Source organism: Natrix helvetica (assembly GCF_964273705.1).
Source record: "Natrix helvetica genome assembly, chromosome: 2".
Classification (NCBI taxonomy): domain Eukaryota; kingdom Metazoa; phylum Chordata; class Lepidosauria; order Squamata; family Natricidae; genus Natrix; species Natrix helvetica.
The window spans coordinates 289,317,925-289,345,284 of record NC_138552.1 but is presented as its reverse complement, the minus strand read 5'-3'; the positions used below and the strand labels follow the sequence as shown (position 1 = coordinate 289,345,284).

At 44.7% G+C, this 27,360-nt stretch overlaps 1 protein-coding gene across 4 annotated transcripts in view; it reads right to left on the bottom strand.

The window, feature by feature from the left end:
* Nucleotides 1-11,673, bottom strand: part of ACACA (acetyl-CoA carboxylase alpha) — a 298,570-nt gene extending 286,897 nt beyond the window's left edge. For all 4 annotated transcript variants that reach the window (XM_081945356.1, XM_081945358.1, XM_081945357.1 and 1 more), the window contains exon 1: nucleotides 11,353-11,673. In XM_081945356.1, coding sequence (XP_081801482.1) covers nucleotides 11,353-11,471 — 119 coding nt within the window. In that variant the 5' untranslated portion in view covers nucleotides 11,472-11,673. The remainder of the gene's footprint in view (nucleotides 1-11,352) is intronic.
* Nucleotides 11,674-27,360: the final 15,687 nt, after the last annotated feature.

Sequence of the window (27,360 nt, the reverse complement as noted above, 5' to 3'; positions counted from 1 at the left end):
GCTGGAGAAGACTCCTGCATTGAGTCCCTTGGACTGCAAGGCCATCCAACCGGTCAGTCCTAGAGGAGATCCACCCTGACTGCTCTTTAGAAGGCCAGGTCCTGAAGAGGAAACTTAAATATTTTTGCCACCAAATGAGAAGGTAGGACTCCCTGGAGAAGAGCCTCATGCTGGTAAAGATGGAGGGCAAAAGAAGAAGGGGACGACAGAGAATGAGGTGGCTGGATGGAGTCACCAAAGCAATAGGCGTGAGCTTAAATGGACTCCAGGGGATGGGAGAGGACAGGAAGGCCTGGAGGAACATTGTCCATAGGGTCACGATGGGTCGGACACGACTTCGCAACTAACAACAACAAATAATAAAACAGAACAATGTCATAATGTATACATTTGTAAATAAGCCCAACCCAGGTAAGATGAGCTTCAAATTTTTAAGCGAGATAGCATGAAAAATGTGCCAGCCAGCTCAAAATTTTCATACATTTTAATTTTTTTACAATTCGCTGATCTATAGGCAGTGCATTTTTCATGGTACTTTAGTTTTAAAAAAATCCAGGGTCTGCAAATCCAAGGATGAGCTGATCCATAAGTATGTATGGCAGTGTTTTCCAACCTAGATCCCTTGAAGATGGGTGGACTTCAACTCCCAGAATTCCCCAGCCAGCATGTTTTGCTGAAAACTGGAAAGAAATGTCATGTTTTGGCAAATTTGTCATAAAATGCAGTCGTATGACAACAACGGGGGGGGGGGGGGAGACCATCAGAACTTTGAATCTGGGTCATAAGTGCTCCCCATGGGTTCACCATAAGTTTGAACAGTTGCTGAGCAACCATTCATCAGTTGAGGAGTGCCTGTATAGGAGATTACCAGCATTAACCTGTACATATTTATTCAAAGGGCAACTTTGTAATGCGGATTGCTCTCAAGAAAATATTTTTAGATTGCTTCTCGCTTTATATAAACAGCGATGTGGCCCGAGGTGGATTTCCTCACCAAATTGTTGCAGATTATGAACTTCATTTCCCAGAATTCTCAGAAATTGCCTCACTGGATCAGGAATTCTGGGAATTGAAGTGTACATATTTGCAAAGGGCCCAAAACAGAGAAGGCTGGCAGAGAGGTTAGAAAAACTTAGAACACAATCTAAAAAGCATGGAACTCAGCTGGAATCATTTCGTGATTTTTTTTTCTAGAAAAAAAAAATCCAAATAAATGTAATACAATTATTGGAAAGGGTTTTAGAGATCATCCAACCCAGATTGGATCCAACCTAACATCGATTACAGCATCTTTGACAAATGAATGTCCAACTCCTGTTTAGAACAATCTTTCTCAAACTTGGCAAATGCCGGACAGAATCCTGGCTGAGGAATTCTGGGAGTTGAAGTCCCTGCAACTGAATGGAATGGAATGGAATGGACTAGAATAGAATTCTTTATTGGCCAAGTGTGATTGGACACACAAGGAATTTGCCTTTGGTGCAGATGCTCTCAGTGTACATAAGGAGAATAAAAATACATTCATCGAGAATAAAAAGATACAACCCTTAGTGATAGTCAAGGTTACTAATAAGCTATCAAATCGTACTAGGAAGCAATAAAAACAATATAAATTGGAAGATGCAAGCAACATGGTTAGAGTCATAAGTGGGGAGAGATAGATACTAGGAAAGAAGAGAAGAATACTAGTAAGACAGTCTTGGTAAATTATTGACACTGTTGTGGGACTTAGTTGTTCAGCAGAGTGATGGCATTTGGGGAAAAAATGACTTTGTGTCTAGTTGTTCTGGTGTGCAGTGCCCTATAGTTCTGATGGTGAAGCTATAGCACATCGAGCCCTGTCTATGGGCATGCATGCTGTTGCCAGCTGCTCTTGGACAATGAAAAACAGCCAAAAACCAGGTCATTTTCCAAGCCATTTCCAGGCCAAAAACGGCCTCTAAACGGCCCGAAAACCAGCCTGAAAATTGCCCGAAAATCAGTCTGAAAACAGGTTTTAAAAACAGCCCCAAAACAAGCATGCACGCACTGATCAGCTGGTCTTTGGGTTTCCCATGCGCAGCACATGCATGCACATTCCGGTTTGGGCACTCAGTGCCCAAAAAGGTTTGCCATCACTTCCCTACAGCATCGTTTTGAGGATAGAAGTTGAAACAATTTATGTCCAGGATGTGAGGGGTCGGTAGATATTTTCACAGCCCTCTTAAGGTAAATAAATAAATTTATTTATTTGCATCTCACTTTTATACACCTAACTCAAGGTAACGAACATATCTAATACACTTCCCCCCTTTTATTTTTCCGACAACAATAACAACAACCCTGTGAGGTAGGTTGGGCTAAGAGAGAGAGTGAGTGACTAAAGTTTAGAGACTTCAGGCAGAGAATTCATCTCTTCATTTGACAGCCTGGCTGTTGTACAGTCAGAAACTTTACCCTGATGACTAGTTGGATCACTTTGCAGTTTGAAAATTGGTCCTAGTCCTGCCCTCTGGCATAATGTTTCCATTTTTAACAACCTTGGTAAGGTATGCCGTATTAAGAATGACCTTCTTGCTAATAATTGAGACCTGCAATAAAGTGTTTCTGGGAAATGCTATCCCACAATATTCTTGCGTTATTATTGCAAAAATCCACTTCCAATCCATAATCTCCAAGTATGCTCAATCCTTTGGAAATTGCTCCGAAGCTCTCTTGCATAACCATTTAGGATTGTCCTCTTTTAAAGATATGAGCTGACTTTGCTTAACGACTGCCTATTTAGTGACTGTCTGAAGTTACGATGGCACCAAAAAACAATCCCACTGTTCTGACCTAGGCTTCCCAGCAGCACAAAGCCCAAGTCCTCCTCCCAATAAACCTCTTTTATTTAATTTACAGTCACAGACCTTGTCAGGCTTGGAGAGCTGATAGGCCGATAGCTGCAAAATTTGGCAAGGAGTCTCGGAGAGTCACGAACCAATTAAGCGAACGAATTGTCTCCTGCAAACTCCACTCCCCTTTTGCTCCTCTTTTATTTCCTTTGGGAGGGGCCATTCATCGTCCACCTGTGGCTTTATTCCCAAGCCAACCCCTGTTCTTTAGCTGTTCCCTTTGTCTGGCAACTCTCTGCATGTGCACACTGGGAACAGGCTCCAGCTGTTCGCCTGCCTCACTGATGTCTGACTCTTTATTCCCTATGGGAGGGGCCATTCACCATCCACCTATGCCTTTACCCCCCCAACTTGGACCTTGTTCCTTAGCCGTTCTCTTTGTCTGGCAACTCTGTGCATGCGCACACTGGGAACAGGCTCCAGCTGTTCGCCTGCCTCACTGATGTCTGACTCCGAAGGCAGCTGATAACTGGCATACGGCTCTGGCCCCATCTCTGCCTCCGACACAGAGCCCTCATCAGAGCCTTCCCCAGACTCCAGGACTGGCCCATCTTCCTCCCCAACCTCCTCACTGTCCGAATCTGCTGCCAGCTCTACTGGCCGCTGGCAGGCCACAACACCTGGTTTTTACGACCAGTTCTTCCACTTATGCCCATTGCAGCATTCCTGCTGGCTCATGACCAAGGTTTGAACATTACACCAAAAGTAGAATCGATGGAGAAGCCTTTTGTAAAACTGCCAGTCACCATTACAACGTGACTCACTTCACCACCCACAACTGCTTAATGACCCCATCGGAGGAAATGCTATTAAGTCTATCAGAGCAACATGATGTTCCACTCTCAGTGACCATGTTACTTAGCAATGGAACTGCTCTGGTCACTTGTTGAGAAAACTTTGTGCTTCTGGAAAAGTTCAGATGCCTTAAGATAGGGAAGAGGCCTTCCTGAGGACTTATTTGGGTGCAGCGATGTTGGCTTGATTCCATTAGGACAGGGGTGTCCAAACTTGGGAACTTTAAGACTTGTGGACTTCAACATGCTGGCTGGGGAATTCTGGGAGTTGAAGTCCACAAGTCTTAAAGTTCCCAAGTTTGGACACCCCTGCATTATTAGGATCAAGCTCAAATAAAACACAATGGCAAAATTGAGCAAGTTCAGAGGAAGATTACCAAGATGATGAACGATCTGAGACCAAACTTATGGTTAAAGGGTCAAGGGACGCAGTGGCTCAGTGGCTAAGACGCTGAGCTTGTCGATCGTAAGGTCGGCAGTTCGGCGGTTCGAATCCCTAAGATAAGATTGGATGACTGCACAAGTTTGACTTGGCACCAAGTTTCTGTTCTTTTTAATGCTTTCGTAAGTCCGTTTGACTTGGTGGCTCAGTGCCTAAGACGTTGAGCTTGTTGATCAGAAAGGTCGGCAGTTTGGCAGTTCGAATCCCTAACCCCGCATAACGGAGTGAGCTCCCGTTACTTGCCCCAGCCAACCTAGCAGTTCGAAAGCACGTTAAAAATGCAAGTAGAAAAATAGGAACCACCTTTGGTGGGAAGGGAACAGCGTTCCGTGCACCTTCGGCATTTAGTCATGTCGGCCACATGACCATGGAAACATCTTTGGATAGTGCTGGCTCTTCGGCTTTGAAATGGAGATGAGCACCGCCCCCTAGAGTCGGGAACGACTAGCACATATGTGCCAGGGGAACCTTTACCATGTATGTATGTATGTATGTATACACACACACACACATTCCCTTTTAGCTTTGTTTGTATTTTAATGGCTGGCTTTGAATTTTACTATTTACTATTTTACTATTTACTATTTAATAAAGATATCATCAAGACAAATAAACAAGTGTCTACAAGTACTGCTTCGAAATTGTCTCCCCTGGGTTCCAGCGCTGAATTTTACTCATCAGCTGCCACAGCGACTAGCACATGTTTGCAAGGGGAACTTTTACCTTTACAGGTAGTCCTCGACTTATAATCACTCATTTAGTGACCAAGGTTACTACGGCACTGAAAAAAAGTGACATGACCATATTTCACCCTTTTGACCATTGCAGCATCCCATGGTCACACGATCAATATCTGGGTTATATTTGGGACGGTTATGGTGTCCCGGGGATCAAGGAATCACTTTTTGCAACCTTCTGATGAGCAAAGTCAGTGGGGAAGCCAGATTAACTCAACAACTGTGTTACTAACTTAACAACTGCAGTGATTCACTTAACATCTGTGGCAAGAAAGGTTGTAAAATGGGGCAAAACTCACTTAACAACTGTGTCACTTAGCAATAGAAATTTTAGGCTCAACTGTGGTCGTAAGTCAAGGAGTACTTGCATTTATTTACTGATTTAGATGTTTTTAATTGATTTGATTTAGAAGGCACCCAACTCCGTGAATGTGGTATCAACATCAATGGTAGAGATTAATAGTAAAAATTGAACATTATAATATAACAACAAACCTCACAGGCAACAAACACTGATAAAGCTAAAAGAAAATGCCATCTATAATTGAAACCAATAATATCCCTAAGAACAAAGCAAAAAGCAACACACCAAAAGCAAAGAAATCAAATAGATACTGCATCTTGCAAGAGAGGCTTATGTATTCTACTGGGAAAAAGCCAATTTTTAAAAGCTTTCCTAAAGAGTAAAAGAGACAGGGCCAATCAAACTTTAAAAAGCAAATGGAGAATTTTCCAAAGAGAAGGTACACCTCTTAAATCCCTATGGTTGGAAACCTGGAACTGATTCTGTTAATTTAATGTATATGCAGAATTTAACCCCAGCATAACCACACACAAAAAACAAAGACGAAGAGGAGATACTATAGCAATCTTCAAATATCTGAAACCTTATCTTACAGAATAGATAACAGACTTAAGAATAGAATCACAGAGTTTAAACTAAAAAGAAGGGGATTCAGGCTAGACTTCAGAAATAGACTTCTCGCTCCGTTCTGGCATTGATGATGTTACCTAGTTTGGTAATGAAACGTCTGCAAGAAAACCACCTACCTCAGAAAGCACCCAGGACCCCACACACCAGGCATTACTTCCTGACTACAGGAATTGTTAGCTGGTAGAGGTGTAGTCTCCTTCACCTGTGACTGAATGGTCATCTGTCCAAGATGTTCTGGTAGATCTTACACTGGACAGATGGTCAGAGTACATAATTCCTAAGGCACCTTCCACCTTTTCATTTTATAATTCAATACCTTCTTAAAATGTTTCGCAGGATTATTTTCCTGTATCAGATGATGTTTATATGTAAATTCAACATACTGTACATTTTCAACATTGTGTTTTTTTTTACATTATTAAGTCACTCAGGGTCACCTCGTGCTGAGATAGGCGGCAAATAAATTTAATTAAATAAATTCTCTAGAACAATTAATCAGTGGAACAGAAGTTGCCTCCAGAAGTTGTGAATGCCCCAACACTGGAAGTCTTTAAGAGGATGTTGGATAGCCATCTGTCTGAAACGGTATAGGGTTTCCTGCCTAGGCAGGGGGTTGGACTAGAAGACCTCCAAGGTCCCTCCCAACTCTACTATTGTATTGTATTGTATTGTATTGTATTATCAAGCACTTGAATTTTGATCATGTGACTGTAAGGAGCGTCACGACGGTTGTAAATAAAAGCCCCGGTTGTTAAGTGATTCTTTTTTTTAGTGCTGCTGTAAATTCAAGCGGCTGTTAAACCAATGGTTGTAAGTCAAGTCAACTACCTGTATTCAGCTACGAATGAAAGCTATTAAATGATGTTCCATTCTGATAAATCCATTAAATGGGAACTTGCTGGTTTGTCACAGACAAAATAGGTAAAGTATTACGAGCCTCGGTGGCGCAGTGGTTAGAGTGCAGTACTGCAGGCTACTTCTGCTGACTGCTGGCTGCCTGCAGTTTGGCAGTTTAAATCTCCCCAGGCTCAAGACTGACTCAGCCTTCCATCCTTCTGAAGTCGGTAAAATGAGGATCCAGATTGTTGGGGACAATATGCTGGTTCTGTCAACCACTTAAGAGAGGGCTTTAAAGCACTGTGAAGCGGTACACAAGTCTAAGTGCTATTGCTATTCGCTATCAGAGACAGGATCTACATTTTAATCGACATTTCTATCACATGGTTCATGTGTTTAACCACCACATTATAGAGCAGGGGTGTCAAACTGGCAGCCCGCGGGACGGATGCATCACACACAGGCTACACCCACCGCAACTCCGCGAAGGGGGAATACGTTGAACTACGTCATGTGACAGCAATGTGACGTTGACACCCATCTTATAGAGCCAAGCTTCCAACATAATGATTAAGGTGCTAAGGTAGGACTAGAGCAGGGGTATCAAACTGGATTTCTTTAAGGGCTGGATCAGCATTGTAGTTCTCCACGAGCCAGCCCTGGGGAGTGGGGGAGAAGGTGCAGGGGTGAAATGCTACTGGTTCTGACCGGTTTGCCCGAACCGGTAGTAAAAATGCTACTGGTTCGCCCGAACCGGTAGTAAAAAAAATGCTTTTCCGACGATCAGCTGTGACGTGCGATTTATATTATCTAGAAAGCAGGATTTCCTGCTTTCTAGATAATATAAATCGTGTGCTACAGCAGATTCCACACACACACACCCGCTGTTTGCTTACTTTTGCAGGCGTGCTTGGTAGCAGGCTCCGCCCACCTGCCGTCATCGTATCCGTTTTTTGACCCTCTGCGCATGCGCGCGTTCACATTGCTACCGAACCAGTAGCAAAGGTAAGTGGATTTCTCCCCTGGGAAGGTGGGTGAGATGAGACGGACGCCTCCTGCAGCACCCTGACGGCTAAAACAGGGCGCACGGGGTGGGGGGGGCATGTGTGGCCCATCACATCCCATTTTGGCCATCCAGTGCTGCAGGAAGCCATCCAGCCCAAAAACAGGGATCTCACCCCGCACCCTGTTTTCACTTGCAGAGGCACCGCGGGCCGGTCCTTTGCTATTTCCAGGCCGGCCCACAGGCCAGATTTAACCACCCTGAGGGCCTGATCCGGCCCACGGGCCTTGAGTTTGACACCCCTGGAATAGAGGGATCTAGTTCCCAATAACCCTTCGGCCTGGAAGCACCTGTGTGACTTTGGGCCAGTCCCTTTCTCAGCAAAATCTACTTCATAAGGTTGTTGCTGTGGCGACAAAATCAGAGAAGCGAATCTTATATATGCTATGGGAAACGCAGGGTGGAAATCTAAAAACTGAAACAGTATTTTGATAACAGGTTATAATCGTGATTATCTTTGCTTGATATTAATTAGGTTAATGCAATGACGATGCTCTCTGACCTTGGTTATTTTCTTGCTGATGTTTCATTGCCCAAACTAGGTAACATCATCAGTGCTAGAACGGAGTGGGGTTTGCTCTCTGTTTATATAAAATGAGAACCAACTCCACTCCCTACTGAGGATGTTACCTAGTTTGGTAACGAAAGGTCCGTAAGGAAAGATCCAAGTTCAGAGAGTACCAAGGACCCTTTATTTCAACCCTGAGCTACCAATATTCTCCTTTATTGACACAATAATTCTAAGGAAGGAAAATTTACAGAGGCTACAAAATCTTGAAATTGCAATTTTTTATCCATGAGAAAGTGGATATGTATTATGAACCATTCTACAACTCTGCCACCAATAATTGTGCAAGACTCGGTGGCAATTCTATTCAACAAATACATGAATGATGGTACAGAAAATGTTTATTCTATCTATAATCTCTGGGAAGATTAAAAAATGAATTAAGAAGCGGCTGACCACAGATATCGGATGAAAAACTTTGAAACTACTGAAGACCGATTGCAGCTGGTTGAGATTTGAATTATAAAAGCTTGTGAAAGTCAGAATACAACACACAAACAGTTGTTTTCACACCCAGTAGAGACCATCTGGCTTCAGGAAAGATCTTAATCAAACCACTTTAGTTCACATTCCCATCATTACCCACACAGATGTTTATATATTATTTCAGTTTGGGCATTTGGGAAGAACACTCAGCACATTTCAAATCATGCCACGCCACAGAGAAAGGAGGAAAAAAGAAAGAGAAAGGAAAAGAAAGAGAAAGGAAAAAAGAGAGATGTAGCAAAAGAGAAAGCAAAAGAGTAAAAAGAGATAGAGAGGAAAGCGAGTGAAAGGGAAGAAAGAGAGAAAAGTCAAATTTTAGTTGACCTTGGAAATGTAAATCTTACACATGAAAAAGCCTTTGGGCCAGTCATTCTCTCTCAGTTCAACCGACCTCACAGGGTTGTTGTGGGAAAGGCAGGAGGAGAAAGGAGAATTATGTATGTCCCCTGCCTTTAGTTACTTATAAAGTAATAAAGATGGAATAAAAATCTAATTAAATAAATAAGTTGGGACAAGCTGGATTTTCCTTGGAGATGTGATCACACACACACACACCAAAAAAAAACCCAGCGTTTTTGACTGAAAGAACAGAAAGAAGATAAAAACAGATTAGGGTCTGTGATGTTGAATCCCCCTTAAGAAACTCGACTCAAAGGAGACCATCTACAAGCCCATTCTAGATCCTTCACTTGATTTTTCATTCTGACCAGCAACCAGATCTATAAAAAGGACTGAGGCACTGGGAGAAAATATGTTGAGAAGGTAATGAAAAGCCTCTAGCCAACTTTCCATCTCTGAAACACCTATCGAATGATTTATTTCCTTTACTGAAAGGTCTCCATGTTTCATTTCAGTTTGAGCCCTTTGAAAGATCCCTTCCTCCATGAAGATTTGAAAGCTGGGCCTTGATCTGTTCTGCCAAAATCCTTGCCTCCACATCCTTCTAGATAGGATAGAATAGAATAGAATAGAATAGAATAGAATAGAATAGAGTAGAGTAGAGTAGAGTAGAGTAGAGTAGAGTAGAGTAGAATAGAATAGAATTCTTTATTGGCCAAGTGTGATTGGACACACAAGGAATTTGTCTTTGGTGCAGATGCTGTCAGTGTACATAAGGAGAATAAAAATACATTTATCAAGAATAAAAATATACAACACTTAGTGATAGTCAAGGTTACTAATAAGCTATCAAATCGCACTAAGAAACAATAAAAACAATATAAATTGAAAGATACAAGCAAAATGGCTATAGTCATAAGTGGGGAGAGATAGATACTAGGAAAGAAGAGAGGAATAATAGGAATAAAGTCTTGGTAAATTATTGACAGTGTTATGGGAATTAGTTGTTTAGCAGAAGGTCCAGTACATGGGGGGGGGGGGGGGGGAACTGTCCTTGTGTCTTAGCTGTTCTGGTTGTTTTGAGGGTAGAAGTTGAAACAATTTATGTCCAGGATGTGAGGGGCCTGTAGATATTCTGAAAGCAAGGAATGAAGGTCCAGTATATTCAGCTTCCTAAAATCCTGAACCACTCACTTCTTGGTCAGTAAGAAGGCCAAGATTGAGATTTCCATGTCTGTTAAGAACATCACAATGAAATACAAGTGCAGTCAGCAGAGGGAAGACACCTCAGCCACTTTTTAAAGAAGTGTTTCTCAACCTAAGCAACTTTTAAGGTGAGTGGACTTCAACTCCCAGAATTCCTCAGCCACCGTCCACTCTGGGGAATTCTGGGAGTTGATGTCTACAGACCTTAAAAGTTGAGAAACATGGCTTTTAAGTCGGTAGTTCCCTGAGGGAGGGGTGGAAGTGGGGGGAAACGATCTTGACTTTCCCCATTTTACTTTTCATTCTGACGTGTCTTACTACAATTTCAACATCAGCATCCGTTCCCAAACCAGCCGGCTTATTTACACAGGGATTGTTCCACCACCACTTGTCCCGCTCATCCCTCTGGGGGCGGAGAACAAGCTCTGTGGCTCCTTTCCTTGGGGCCAGATCCCAGGCTCTCACGTTTTCCCAAAAGCATCCCTTTCTCTCGATCCCCCCCCCCCAAATCCCTTGACTGATCCCGACTAGGCGGCTCAGGGGCTAAGACACTGAGCTTGTCGATCAGAGAGGTCGGCGGTTCAAATCCCTAGTGTACAGGTCTCCTGCGTGAGGAGGGGGGTTGGACTACATGACCTCCAAGGTCCCTTCCGACTCTGTTACTGTTACTAAACTTACCTTCCCCGAATTCGCCGGGCTTAAGCCACCAAATTCCCACCCAGCCAGCAATTTTTTTTTTGTAAACCTGGAGGTTTATAAATGTTTCTTTTGATGGAAGAGGACAAGGATCATGACATGAGCCGGTTGGGAGATCCCTTAGTCTCTTTCTAACCCGATCTGGATCCCCGGCGCCCCTGGAGAAGATCCCGTGCCAGGGACCACCTGTTTTCGAATCCCCAGCAAGCGGGAAGGGAGTGAAACAAAAGCGAGAAGAGGGAAGGAGAAAAGAGGGAGAGAGAGGGGGGAGTGGGGGCTTCCCCCCCTTTTGGAGATGGGGAGGGTTTGGGGGTTCCCCCCTCGACCCCGATCACCCCACAGCGGCTCCCTCCCTAGAGGGGGCGCCCTTCTCTCACCTGAAGGCGCCCGCGGGCCACCAGCGGTAATCCTCTCCGCGCTCTCCGGGCCTGGCGCAGCCAACGGCGGATGCTCTGGCGGGTGGCGTGGACGAGGCGGCGGGGGGGCGCTCTCCCATTCAGCGGGAGCGCATGGGTGCAAGAGCCCGGCCGCAGGCAAGGATCCTCCTGCTGGCTCCCGCTCTGCAACTAATGCAAATGCCGAAGCCGCCTGCTGGCTTTCCGCGGTCTGCCGGGCTCCCTTCGGCGGCCACCCTCCGCTGGGAGCATCCCTCCCGGGCCTGGGGCGACGGGGCAGGTTACTCCGTGTCAATCCCCTCTAACCCCTCCCCGGCTGCCTCTCTGTCTCTAGCGCCCCCCCCCCTTCCTCCACCTCCTCCCCAACCCACTTCCCCGTCCCCGGCGCAAGCCACACGCGCGCTCCCCATTGGCGCGGCGCACTCACCCCAAGCCGTGGGCGTCACCAATCAGGGCGGCCCTGGGGGGAGGAGCCAATAAGGAGACGGCAGTGGCCTGAGCGGATCGCCCCGCTTGGTCATTGGCTGCCGGGGAATCCACCAGGAGTAACTTGCTGCTGCTCCTGCGGCTGCTACCCCGGTCTGGCTGGAGCCGCGCTGGGCGTCTCAGGAGCGGTTGCAAGCTTGGGGAAGTGGCAGCAATCTGGAGATGATGGGGTGGGGGTGGGGGGGCTCCATAGAGTGTGATTTCCCCAACCCCCCGCAAGTGGAGGGGGGCAGCCACGATCTCCCGGCGCGTGGGTGGGTGGAAGCCCCGTATCCGAGCTTGGTCTGCGCGAAAGATGCACGTGGCAATTGCCGAGCATCAGTTTGGCTTCCTGGATGTCAAAGTGCAGGAGCAATGAAAAGGGGGAATGAATGACCCAAATTATGCTCTGCGGGGTAAATAAATCAAGTGCTTCTCAACCTCAGACACTGAAGACCTGAGGACTTCAACTCCCAGAATTCTGGCTGGGGAATTCTGGGAGTTAATACACTACCATAGCAGAGTTGGAAGGGACCCTGGAGGTCTTCTAGTCCAACCCCCTGCCTAGGCAGGAAACCCTATACCGTTTCAGACAAATGGCTATCCAACATCTTCTTAAAGACTTCCAGTGTTGGGGCATTCACAACTTCTGGAGGCAACTTCTGTTCCACTGATTAATTGTTCTAACTGTCAGGAAGTTTCTCCTCAGTTCTAAGTTGCTTCTCTCCTTGATTAGTTTCCACCTATTGCTTCTTGTTCTGCCCTCAGGTGCTTTGGAGAATAGTTTGACTCCCTCTTCTTTGTGGCAACCCCTGAGATATTGGAAGACTGCTATCATGTCTCCCCTAGTCCTTCTTTCTATTAAACTAGACATACCCAGTTCCTGCAACCGTTCTTCATATGTTTTAGTCTCCAGTCCCCTAATCATCTTTGTTGCTCTTCTCTGCACTCTTTCTAGAGTCTCAATATCTTTTCTACATCGTGGCGACCAAAACTGAATGCCGTATTCCAAGTGTGGCCTTACCAAGGCCTTATAAAGTGGTATTAACCCTTCAGGTGATCTTGATTCTCTCCCTCTGTTGATGCAGCCTAGAACTGTGTTGGCTTTTTTGGCAGCTGCTGCACACTGCTGGCTCCTATTTAAATGGTTGTCCACTAGGACTCCAAGATCCCTTTCACAGTTACTACTGTTGAGCAAGGTACCACCTATTCTGTACCTGTGCAGTTGGAGAATAGAAATGAAATAGAATGGAATAGCATAGCATAGCATAAAATAGAATAGAATAGAATAGAATATAGGAATAGAATGGAATAGAATTGAATTGAAATAGCATAGAATAGCATAGAATAGAATATAGAAATAGAATAGAAAATATGGAATGGAATAGAATTTAATATGGGAATAGAATAGAATAGAAAATATGGAATGGAATAGAATATAATAGAATACAATAGAATAGAAACATTATTGTCACTGGTGAAATATGGAATTCTTTATTGGCCAAGTGTGATTGGACACACAAGAAATTTGTCTTTGGTGCATATGCTCTCATTGCACATAAGGAGAATAAAATACGTTCATCAAGAATAAAAAGATACACTTAGTGATTGTTGTAGGGTACAAATAAGCAATCAGGAAATAGTATCAATATAAATATGTAACGCCTAATTGGCTTAGCTATGGGTGGAAGGAGAACCTGAGAAATAAGAAGGACATGAAATAAAGCGGTTGTGATTGTGTTTCTGGGGTTTTGAGAGCCTAGGGCCGGAGATAGATAGGCTCATGTCAAGCTTGGTCCACTAAATTTCCAATATCTGGACTTGGAGGCAGCACTGGCTCAGACTGAAAGTCCTTACAGAGAGTGGTGAGGACAGTGGAGAACATTATAGGAAGCTCGCCTCCCATTATTTCAGGGTATTGCTTTTAAACTATGTCCTTAGAGCTCAAAGCATAGTTAGAGAACCCACACACCCATTTCACGGTCTGCTTGTGTTGCTCCCTTCTGAGAGGATGTTTCAAAGTATTTCTAGCAAGACTTCCATATTCTGTAACATGCCATCCATCTTGTACACTCACAGGATTTCCCAGCATGAGGCTCTTCTCCAGGGAGTCCTTCCTTCTCATTAGGTGGCCAAAGCATTTGAGTTTCATCTTCAGGATCTGGCCTTCTAAAGAACAGTCAGGGTTGATCTCCTCTCGGACTGACCGGTTGGATGGCCTTGCAGTCCAAGGGACTCTCAGGAGTCTTCTCCAGCACCCGAGTTCAAAGGCCTCCATTCTTTGGCCCTCAGCCTTCCTTATGGTCCAACCTTCACAGCCATCCATTGCAACTGGGAAAACCAGAGCCTTGACTAGACGCACTTTTGTTGGCAGGGGGAGGTCTCTGCTTTTTAGTATGCTGTCTAGCTTTGCCATCGCTTTCCTCCCCAGGAACAAGCGTCTTTTAATTTCTTGGCTGCAGTCCCCATCTGCGATGATCTTGGAGCCCAGGAAAATAAAATCTATCCCTACCTCCATTTCTTCCCCATCTATTTGCCAGGAATTGAGAGGGGCCGGATGCCTTGATCTAAGTTTCAATAAAATTGAATTCAATAAAAAATGTTGAATTTCAATAAAATCCCATACACAAGGGCATACATAACTTGTTGTAAAATGTATTGGTCTGCACTGAGAGCTTATAAGGGAAGGTAGACTGTACAGGTAATCTTCAACTTACAGCAGTTGGTTTAGTGACTGTTTGAAGTTATAACTACACTGATAAAAGTGACATGAGCGTTTTTCGCACTTACGATAGTTGCAGCATCCCCATGGTCATGTGATTTACAGATGGTCGGCAAGTGACTCATATTTATGACGGCTCCAATGTCCCAAGGCCACGTGACTGCCGTTTGCAACCTTCTGATGCACAAAGTCAATCGGAAAGCCAGGTTCACTTAACCGCATTACTAATTTCACCATTGAGGTGATTTGCTTAGCAAATGTGGCAAGAAAAGTCATAAAACGGGACAAAACTCAACAAATGTCTCACTTAGCAACATAAATTCTGGGCTCAATTGTGGACGTAAGTCGAGGACTACCTATATTTACCATGCTGACAGCAGATTATTTGATAGAATTTGAAAACATGGTTATTACAGGTGCTCCTTATCATACAGCCATTTGTTTAGCAACCAAAGATACCAACAGCACAGAGAAAAGTGACTTATAATCTGGTCCTTGTATTTATGACCATCACAGTATCTCTAGATTCATGCGGTCAAAAACCAGCTGCTTGGCAATCATGTATTTATGATGGTTTCAGCATCCCAGAGTCATCTGATTCCCATTTGCAACCTTCCCAGCTGACAAGCACAGTCACGGGGGAGGTCAGATTCATGCTTCATTTAATAAGTGGCCCAAAAAAAAAAGTTGTAAAATTGAGTGTAGGTCTTTCGACAATCAGCTTGCTTAGCAACTGAAATTCTGGGTACCAATCGTGATTGTAAGTTGAGGCCTACCTGCCCCAAAGGTGCTTTTTCAAGAGGCAACTGGATTTTGGGGGGAGGGGGGTTGAAAAGGTTTTTTTAGTTTTTTTATTCTCCTACATACAGTTATTCGTATAGTTATTCTTCTTTACATTTGTCATTCTTGTACATTTGTCATTCCATTTAAAAGATACAAGTATACAGCTTGAGTTGCTTTATTTACCATTCCACTGCCTGTTTTAACACCATCTTATTTCTCCCTTTCTTTTCTCCCTCCCTCCCTGCTCTACTTCCTTCCTTCTTCCTCTCCTTTCCCTTTCCCTTCTTCCCTTCTCTCCCCTACTCCTCTCTTCCCCTTCCTACCCTCTCGCCTTCTCTTTCTCTCCTTTCCACCCTCAAACTTTCTGGTTGTTGTTTTTTTTTAAAGACGTTTCGCTTCTCATCCAAGAACTGAGGAAGCTCCTTGGATGAGAAGCGAAACGTCTTTAAAGAAAAACCAAGTTGCCTCTTGAAAAAGCACCTTGGGGACCACCATGACCTGGAGGATTGAGAATCTCCATAGACATTGAGGGCTATCTGTGTTTCATTTAAAGCTAACCTTCACCGCTGAGTCATAAGACCAATGGGTCGTATGAATCCAGCCTATAGCGTGGGTTTGAGATGCACCCGAAGGCTGCAGTTGGTTCAGAATGCGGCCGCGCGGGTAGTTTCGGGAGTCTCTAGATACTCCCACGTAACACCTCTCCTGCGCGGGCTACACTGGCTGCCTGTGGCTTTTCGGGCGCGTTTCAAGGTGTTGATTATCATCTTCAAAGCGCTCCATGGCACAGGACCTAGCTATTTGCGGGATCGTATCCTGCCCCACACATCCCTTCGGCCGATTCGCTCACACAGAGAGGGACTCCTCCGGGTGCCGTCCACTAGGCTGTGCCAGCGGGCGACGCCCAGGGGAAGGGCCTTCTCTGTAATGGGCCCGACCCTCTGGAATGACCTTCCCCCTGACATTAGAACGACTACGGACCTCCGCTCCTTCCGCCGGAAACTCAAAACCCACCTGTTTCACCTAGCCGGCCTGGCCTAATTCCAGCTTTCCCACCCCAGTTTGTATTTTTAAATTTTATGGTTTGGTTTTAAGGTTTAAGTTTTTAATTTTTATAAATTTGTACAGGGGATATTTAATTCAATTTTAGTTATGTATATTGTTGAGTGTATGGTTTTTAAATTTGTACCTGTACACCGCCCCGAGTCCCTTCGGGGAGACGGGGCGGTCTAGAAGTTTAATAAATAAATAAATTTATGACTTTTTAGATTATTCAATGGGTAAGCAGGACATGGGAATGCCTCTGAACAAAGGTCATATTCATACTTTTGATACTGATAATGTTGTGCACTCTTGATTTATGCAATTGAGCAAATGTTGGATTGTGACCCAAAGGGTAAATAATTATATGGCCAACTTCCTTCTGCAGCTGGGTTACTCTATTCTGCGTCTGTAATACCTACAACATGTCAAGACATAGTTTGCACAACTCCATCTCAATTATCGGCTCACACAACAGGTTGAGACAGAATTCACTCACTACAAAAGGCAACCAGGTTGAACAAATTGTTGGGCCTTCCCACAATAAGTGAATCTTGTTACGAGGCGCTTTATCTTCTATTATATCAATATTTTTGTGTTTGGAGGACAAAAGAATCCCTGTACATTGTCACTACTTAAAGGGAGCATAATCCTAACCTTGCTGACCGTTGTGCTGTTTTTCAAAGGGAACCATTTTTCCTGATGCAAAAGAACAGGTGGTCCTCGACTTACGACCACAACCGAGACCAGAATTTCTGTTGTTAAGTGAGGCAGTTAAGGGATTCATTCCCAAATGTACACCCTTTTTGCCATGGTGGTTAAGCTGCAATTGTTAAATGAGCCATGCAGTCATTAAGTTAATCGAGCTATTGAAGCTATTTTCCAAGACCCCCCGAAGGCCAGACAAGGAATAATGATTCAAACTGGAAATAAGGAGAAATTTTCTGACAGTGAGAAAAATCAACCAATGGAACAGAAGTTGCCTTCAGAAGTTGTGGGAGCTTCATCACTGGAGGCTTTCAAGAAGCGATTGGACTGCAATCTGTCAGGATTGGTGTAGGGTCTTCTGCTTGTGCAGGGGGTTGGACTAGATGACCTACAAGGTCCCTTCCAACTCTGTTAATCTGTTAAAAAAACTTTGCTTGCCACTACAACTATTGTAAATACATGCTGATGGCCAAGCACTCAAATTTTGATCATGTGACCGTGGGGATATTGCTGCGAAGTCTGGTACTAAGTAACATTTTTCAGTGCGGTTGTAACCTTGAACGGTCGCTAAACAAACCGTTGTAAGTCAAGGACTAGCTGTATAAATCTGCAAAGGTAAGTTTGTTGAAGCCACTTTCTGGGAAATGTTAGTGTTGCTTTCCAGCACATTGCAAAAGAACAGAGTTTAGGCCAGGATTACAGTATTAGCTATGCTTTTCCTTTACTAAGAGCTGCGTTAATCTGGAATGATTGTCCCATGTAATTAGACTACCTGCTATAGGTAGTAAGATTTCTGTTGGTACAGAAAGGAGTGTTGGGGCAACTTTATGTTGTAACCTTCACAACCCCAGGTGAACTCTTCCGTAATTCAGGGCCCTTTCAAACTGGGTTGAAATGACTGCAATATATTATCTAGGTGCAATCATTAAGCAGCTTAACATGAAACATTACATAAAAGTTTGTCCCAACAGGGAGCTGATGTAAATGATTGGATTTACAAGACAAGATGATCTTCAGCCAAACACACTTAAAAGATTGATAAAATGTGGGGGGGGGGGATGTTTCCTAATTGCTGTATTTCTGGAAACCAGGAATGAATCAAAATCAAGAACTGGAAGGGACCTTGGAGGTCTTCTAGTCCAGCCCCTTGCTCAAGCAGGAGATCCTGTCCAATTTCTTCTTAAAAACCTCCAGTGATGAAACGCCCACAATATCTGGAGGTAAGCTGTTTAATTATATTAAATTAAAACTGTTAATTGTTCTCGCTGTCAGATTTCTCCTTAATTCCAGGTTGCTTCTATCCTTCATTTCCATCCATTGTTTCTTGTCTCACCTTCTGGTGCTTTGGAAAATAAATTGACCCCCTCTTATTGGGGCAGCCCTTCAAATACTGGAATACTGCTATCATGTCCCTGTAATATATATATATAGTGCAGCCCAGGTTCAAATCCCAGTAAGGGTATGGCTGGCTGATGAGAGCTGATTGGCTCGAAATGGATCTATACTAGTCTCCCTTTATTTATTTATCAGTACAAATACAACACAAATATAAAAAGGCAACATTAAAAATAAAAATATGGTTTTCTGCCTGCATGGTCTTCTGTGATGAGCCGAAGGACAGAAAGAGGGAGTAGTGACCTTCCTCCCATATTTGGGCATACCAGGGGTTGTGACACAGGTGTGTGTGTGTGTATATATATATATATGTTGTATTTGTGCTGATAAAATAAGTCATACCAGGGGTTGTAACACAAACACATATATATATATATTTATATATATATATATATATATATATATATATATATATATATATATATATATATATATATATATATATATATATATATATATATATATATATATATATATATATATATATATATATATATATATATATATATATATATGTTGTATTTGTGCTGATAAATAAATAAAGGGAGACTAGTATGGATCCTAGTATATACCAGGGGTTGTAACACAAACACATACTTATTTCCCTGGCTCAGCTGATAAAGGAGGAGAAGCCTGTGGTATAGTGGCTAGCAAGTCTGCCTAGTATGTAACACATCCCAGGTTCAAATCCCAGTAAGGGTATGGCTAGCTGATGAGAGCTAAATAGCTTGAAATGGATCCATACTAGTCTCCCTTTATTTATTTATCAGCACAAATACAACACACACACACACACACACACACACACACACATATATATATATGTTACGGTGAAAGTCCGAAATCTGGTGAATGTCGACATTCACCGGTGAATGTCGACATTCACCAATCTCGCTTGGTGTATGTCCGAAATAAAACCATATTTTTATTTTTAATGTTGCCTTTTTATATTTGTGTTATATTTGTACTGATAAATAAATAACACAAACACATACTTATTTCCCTGGCTCAGCTGATAAAGGAGGAGAAACCTGTGGCATAGTGGCTAAGACTCTTGCCTAGTGTATAATACAGCCCAGGTTCGAATCCCAGTAAGGGTATGGCTAGCTGATGAGAGCTAATTAGCTCGAAATAGATCTATACTAGTCTCCCTTTATTTATTTATCAGTACAAATATAACATATATATATGGGTATGGCCAGTCTATATATATATGTACTATATATATACTATATATATATATATAGTCTAGATATCTATCAGTCTAGATATCTATATATCCTGCAACCTGTTCTTCATATGTTTTAGTCTCCAGGCCGTTAATCATCTTAGTTGCTCTTCTCTGAACTTTTTCCCAAGTCGCAACATCTTTTTTCGTAATGGGGTGACCAAAACTGGATGCAGTCTCCCAGGTGTGGCCTTACCAAGGCTTTATAAAGCAGTACTAATACTTCATGTGATTTTGATTCTATACCTGTGTTTGTAACTTTCTAGATTGTGGAAAAACTATTTCAAATAGTCCTCAATTAACAACCATTTATTTAGTGACCGTTTGAAGTTACCCGGCACTGAAAAAAGTCACTAATGTGATCAAAATGTCCTCCTTATTCTAAATCTGGGACATCCTCTGAATAACCAAATCTGTATTTTACTGGAAAGTATGGGTGGCCAGAAATAAAAATCAATTTTGCGGATGGCCTAAACTAAAGCGTATTTGTGGTGGTGGGTGGTGGTGGGGTGGGGCTAAGTAACATACCAGAAAATATCTCTGCACTCATTTAACTTGCTGCATGGGCAAGCTTCACCCATGGCAGCCATTTTGTGAAACTGCCCACAAGTTATCCTTCTTGATTTCCCCAGGCTTATGATCCTGGGGGATTTCAATCTGCCTTCCATTGGCGAGACATCCGAGTCAGCTCGGGAGTTCATGGCTTCCATGACGGCTATAGATCTAACTCAGTTAATTCAAGACCCCACCCATAATAAGGGACACACGCTCGACCTGATTTTTGTCTCTGGGCAGTGGATGAATGATCTGGATTTAGGGGATATTTCTATTCAACCCTTATCATGGTCTGATCATTTCCTCATCAGGCTTGACTTCCATACTGCTACCCCTCGCCGCAGGGAGGCGGAACCGACTAGATGGTTCCGCCCCAGGCGCCCGATGGGCCCTGAAAGGTTCCTGATGGAGCTTGGGACTTTTCCTGAATCCCTTGTTCACAACTCGACCGAAGCCCTAGTGGAAGCCTGGGATAGGGCGGACACTGGGGCCTTGGATCGCGTTGTGCCTTTGCGGCCTCTGACCCAGTGTCGATCCTGGGTGGCTCCCTGGTTTACCGAGGAGCTCTGGGAGATGAAACGCCAGAAAAGACACCTAAGAGAGTGGCTGGAGGGCCAGCCAGTTCGAACCTGATCGAACACTAGTAAGAATTCATATTAAATCCTACTTAGTGGCGATAAAAGCGGCAAAACGGCAACATTTTTTCGCTCTTATCGCGTCCGCAGATAACCGCCCAGCCGCCCTGTTTAGGGTGACCCGTTCCTTACTTAACCAAGGAAAGACCCCTTGCAGGGTAGGGCTGAAGAATTTGTTCAGTATCTGCCGGATAAAATAGCTCAGATCCGGACAGGCTTGGACTCTGACTGGGTAGATTCGGGCGAGTTGACGGGGATGAATCTTGTGGAGACAATCTGGGATGAGTTTGACCCTGTGACCCCCGAGGGCATGGACAAGATTATGGGGAGACTCAGTGCTGCCACTTGTGTGCTGGACCCGTGTCCCTCTTGGTTAGTTTCGGCTTCCCGGGAGGTGACACGAGGCTGGCTCCAGGCGATTACCAACGCTTCATTGAGAGAGGGGTTCTTTCCCACCGCCTTGAAGGAGGCGGTGGTGAGGCCCCTCCTTAAGAAGCCTTCCCTGGACCCAGCTTCTTTAGCCAACTATTGTCCGGTCTCCAACCTTCACTTTGTAGCAAAGGTTGTCGAGAATGTGGTAGCACGTCAGCTTCCCCAGTACCTGGATGAAGCTGTCTACCTGGATCCGTTTCAGTCGGGTTTCAGGCCCGGGTACAGCACAGAGACGGCATTGGTCGCGTTGGTCGATGATCTCTGGAGGGCCCGGGACAGGGGCTGCTCCTCTGTCCTGGTCCTATTAGACCTCTCGGCGGCTTTCAATACCATCGACCATGGTATCCTACTGCGACAACTCAGTGGGTTGGGAGTGGGGGGCACCGTTTTATGGTGGTTCTCCTCCTACCGGTCGGATCGGTCACAGTTCTTGTTGACTGGAGGACAGGGATCGACCCCAAGGCGCGTCACTTGTGGGGTGGCCCAGGGGTCGGTTCTCTCACCCTTCCTGTTCAACATATATATGAAACCGCTGGGCGAGATCATCCGTGGTTTTGGGGTACGGTATCATCAATATGCTAATGATACCCAACTTTTCATCTCTACCCCAAACCACCCAAACGATGCTCTTGACGTGATATCCCGATGCCTGGAGGCTGTGCAGATCTGGATGGGGAGGAACAGGCTCAAGCTCAATCCCTCCAAGACTGAGTGGCTGTGGTATCCATCATCCCAATTTGTGCATCTTGTTCCATCTTTGACGATAGGGGGAGAAATTTTAGCCCCCTCAGAGAGGGCCCGCAATCTGGGAGTCATCCTGGACACGTGGCTTAGTTTAGAAGAAATCTGACGGCCGTGACCAGGGGGGCCTTTTACCAGGTTCGCCTGGTATGTCAGTTGCGCCCCTTCCTGGATCGGGATGCTCTATGCACAGTCACTCATGCCCTCATCCTTTCTCACCTGGACTACTGCAATGCTGTATATATGGGGCTGCCCTTGAAGAGCACCCGGAGGCTTCAGCTGGTCCAGAATGTGGCTGCACGGGTATCCCCCATGACCTAGGTGCTCCCATGTTACACCCCTTTTAGGCGGCCTGCACTGGTTGCCGGTTGTTTTCCGGGTGCGATTCAAGTACTAATTATAACCTTTAAAGCGCTCCATGGCTTAGGCCCAGGGTACCTGCGAGACCACCTACTGCCACCAGTAGCCTCCCACCATCCAGTACAATCCCAGAGTTGGCCTCCTCAGGGTGCCGTCGGCCAGACAGTATCAGCTGGCGACCCCCAGGGGGAGAGCCTTCTCTGTGGGAGCGCCTTCCCTCTGGAATGAGCTGCCCCCGGAGCTTCGCATAATCCCCGACCTCCGGTCCTTCCGACGCGCCCTAAAAAGTTGGCTTTTCCAGCAAGCCGGCATGGCCTATTAATTTTATCTAATTTTTTAAATGTTATTGTTATATTAATTGGGTTTGTTTTTTGGGATAGTTATCTAATTTCCTTTTGACTTTTGTGATATGTGTTTTTTAATGTTGTACGCCGCCCTAAGTCCTTTGGGAGAAGGGTGGCATATAAATCCAATAAATCCAAATCCAATCCAATCTCTGTTTTTTTTATGCCCAGTTCACCCACAGGATTGATGGGGGGAAAATCCAGAAAAGGTGTAGGAACAGCCCATTTTTGCGATGCCACTCTTAAATTCACATCTGTAGGCTGGAATACAAAAAGAATTAATCTCAAGGGGATCTTGCTGGATGCACTCAACGTGTAGTCCTCAATGGAACTGCTTCTACATGGAGGGAAGTATGCAGTGGGGTACCCCAAGGCTCTGTTTTAGACCCAATACTCTTCAACATCTTCATCGATGACTTAGACGAAGGGATAGATTGGGAACTCATCAAATTTGCAGATGAGACCAAGCTGGCAAGAATAGACAACACTCCAGAAGATAGGCTTAAGATACAGAAGGATCTTGACAGACTTAAACATTGGATGCCATCTAACAAAATGAAATTCAATGGTGAAAAAAATGAGGCTCTACATTTAGGCAAAAAAAAAAAACCCAAATGCACAGGTACAGTATAGGTGGTACCTTGCTCAACAGTAGTAACTGTGAGAAGGATCTTGGAGTCCTAGTGGACAACCATTTAAATATGAGCTAGCAGTGTGCAGCAGCTGCCAAAAAAGCCAACACAGTCCTAGGCTGCATCAACAGAGGGATAGAATCAAGATCACGTGAAGTGTTAATACCACTTTATAATGTCTTGGTAAGGCCACACTTGGAATACGGCATTCAGTTTTGGTCACCACGATGTAGAAAAGATGTGGAGACTCTAGAAAGAGTGCAGAGAAGAGCAACCAAGAGGATTAGGGAACAGGAGGTTAAAACATACAAAAAGTGTAGAAACTGGGTATGTCTAGTTTAATGAAAAGAAGAACTAGGGGTGACATGATAGCAGTCTTCCAATATATCAGGGGCTGCTACAAAGAAGAGGGGGGGTCATCCTATCCTCCCAAGCACCTGAAGGCAGGACAAGAAGCAACTGATGAAAACTAATGAAAGAGAGAAGCAACCTAAAACTAAGAAGAAATTTCCTGACAGATTTTATTAACGTAAACTTATAATAAAAATAGACCTGGTACTCTTTCCTGACAGTGAGAACAATAAACCAGTGGAATGACTTGCCTCCAGAAGTTGTGAATGCTCCAACACGGGAAGTTTTAATGAAGAGATTGGATAAGCATTTGTCTGAAGTGATATAGGGTTTCCTGCCTAAGCAAGGGGTTGGACTAGAAGACCTCCAAGGTCCCTTCCAACTCTGTTATTCTTTATTTGCCCGATACAGGGAGTCCTCCTGGATTTACTCCATCATAAATGGATGCTTTGGAGGCGGTTCGAGCTTTTTGTCTAGCTCAGAAATCAGCAGGCTATTGAATTCATTAGCAGTGCAAAGGATTTACAGCAGGGTGTAAAAGTTTATTACAGTCGCTGTAAACAGCAGTTGTAATTTACAATAAAAGTTGGCTGCGAGCTACAGACTTTAATATCCAGCATCAAGGAGACCTCTAATCTACACAGCTATAAAATAGATCCCTGTGCAGAGTTTCAGGTGAAGTAGCAAAACTTTGTAAATTGAGAGTATATCATTTGAGTCTTGGTTGTCCACATGATCTTAAATCAAATGCATTAGATTCCCTGGCTGGGAGTCTTCCTAATCAGGCCAATTCTATGTTGGTAGATTACCTTTAGGTAAGGAACAATAAAGCAGGGTGTGGTGTAAGTAGTCAGTGGCATGGAAGCCACAAGCAGAAGTTCAACTGGTCCAGAATGCAGCAGTGTGAGCAGTAAATTGGTGTGTTACGAGAACTCCACTGGCTTGTAGTTTCTTTCCAGGTGCAATTCAAGATGCTGGTCCTCACCAGTAAGGCCCTAAATGGCACAGGGCCAGGTTATTGGTAGTCTTCTGACCGAGGCTTCCCAAGAGCATGAAGCAAACTCTTTCTCCCAATAAAAAACTCTTTTATTAATTGACTATGAATTCTGTTGATTCACATCCAGCAAAGTCTTTCAAGGGAGGATTTACGGTCACGGACCTTATCAGGCTTGGAGAGCTGCCAGGCCGATATCTGCAAAACTTGGTAAAGAGTCTCGGAGAGTCACAAACCAATTAAGCGAACTAATTGTCTCCTGCAAACTCCACTCCCCTTTCGCTCCTCTTTTATTCCCTCTGGGAGGGGCCATCTATCGGCCACCTGTGGCCCTATTCCCAAGTCCTGTTCTTTAGTTGTTCTCTTCTCCTGGCAGCTCTGCGCATGCGCACACTGGGAACAGGCTCCAGCTGTTCGTCTGCCTCACTTGATGTCTGACTCTGAAGGCAGCTGATAGCTGTCAGACGGCCCTGGCCCCATCTCTGCCTCTGACAGAGCCTTCCCCAGACTCCAGGACTGGCCCATGTTCCTCTGCAACCTCCTGTCTGAATCTGCTGCCAGCTCTGCTGGTGGGCTACAACAGGTAGAACCATCTTTCCCTAAAGACACTTACCTGTCTTCCAGGGGTGGGATACAACCAGTGCCTGCTGGGAGCACCAGGTACCATTCCGGTACGGTGCTCCAGAGGGCCCACCCACTCGCCCACTCTCCTTACCGCTATTTGAGCCGACCGGGGCATTCGCACACGCGCATGGAGTGTACGGCGCCTGCGCAATGCTCCGCCAAGCAGCTGGAGTGTCGTGGGCGGTAGGTATGCATGTGTGCGCTGTGCGTGTACATGGTGGGCGCCCGGCCCCGTTGCATCGTACCAGTTGCACCGGGATCCGGAACCCACCACTGCTGTCTTCCCAGGTCAGATAGGATGGGTCTGCTCTTAATCCCCACCCCCCCACCCCGATTGTCATCTAATAGGAGTTGGAAATGAGAGGTCCTTGTGTAAGTCTAAGTTCTATTGCTATTTGTAGCTCAGGATTCAAATGAAGGGTCCTTGGTGCTCTCTGAGCTTGCTTGTTTTCTTGCAGATGTTTCATTACCCAGTGAACTGATGTTACCTACAGCTGGGTAATGAAACATCTGCAAGAAAAAGAACCAAGCTCAGAGAGCACAAAGGACCCCGAGGACTTTGCAGAATTAGCCTATTGCCCCCAGCAATCTCATTTTACTGACTTCAGAAGAATGGAAGGCTGAGTCAACCTTGTGCCGGGTCAGGATTGAACTGCTGGCAATGGGCAGAATCAGGCTGCAGTACAGGGAGCCCTCGACTTACAGTTGAGTCCAAAATTCCTGTTGTTAAGTGACGTGTTTGTTAAGTGAGTTTTGCCCCCCTTTTACGACCTTTTGTGCCCCCATTAAGTCTATCATTGCCATTCATGTAAGTCAGTGTCCTGGTTGCTAAGTGAACCTGGCTTCCCCGTTGACTTTGCTTGTCAGAAGGTTGCAAAAGGTGATCACATGACCTTGGGACATAGCAGCGGTCATATATACGAACCACCTGCTGAGTATCTCAATTTCGATCACATGATCATGGGGATGGTGCAAAGGTTGTAACTTTGAAAAATAGCCACGAGTCGCATTTTTCAGTGCTGTTGTAACTTTGAACGCTCACTATATGAACTGTAGTAGAGGACTACCTATGCTGCATTCTAATCACGGAGTCACCATAGCTCTTAATATTCTTCTTTATTTTACGCTAACCTCCTACATTTCTTATCCTGCTGTGAAGGTTTGAAGACCTGGCTCTTCTCCTCAAGCCCTGAGATAAGATTGGATGACTGCACAAGAGAAGTTTGACTTGGCACCGTTTCTGTTGTTTTTAATGCTTTCGTAAGTCCGTTTGACTTGGTGGGTCAGGGGCTAAGATACTGAGCTTGTCGATCAGAAAGGTCGGCAGTTTGGCAGTTCGAATCCCTATCGCCGCATAACTGAGTGAGTTCCCGTTACTTGTCCCAGCCTCTGCCAACCTAGTAGTTTGAAAGCACGTTAAAAATGCAAGTAAAAAAATAGGAACCATCTTTGGTGGGAAGGGAACAGCCTTCCGTGCACCTTCAGGCATTTAGTCATGCCAGCCACATGACCACGGAGACGTCTTTGGACAGCCCTGGCTCTTTGGCTTTGAAACGGAGATGAGCACCAACCTTTAGAGTCGGGAACGACTAGCACATATGTGCGAGGGGAACCTTTACCTTTAAGTCTGTTTGTATCAGTATAATTTCTGTAGCAATGAATTCTCCATTGCCAGCTTACTTCACCAAAGCCCCTTTAGCTAGGCCATTTCAGGGTGGCTCCGGATGGCCTTCGTGGCTCCTTTCAGAGTTCTGCAGCATAAGGGCACGCCATACCTTCACCCACTCCTAGCAAACCCTTACTTTGTCCTGTTGCCACCTCTCACAACTTGGACGAAGGGTCGGACCTGGAGAGATCAAAGACACACTATAACAGCATCAGGTAACAGCATCAATCATTGAATCTGTCAGAAGAGCAAAAACCAGAATTCTGTTATTTCCCTCAGGTGCCCAAAGCAGTAAAAGACAAAACAAAGAAGAA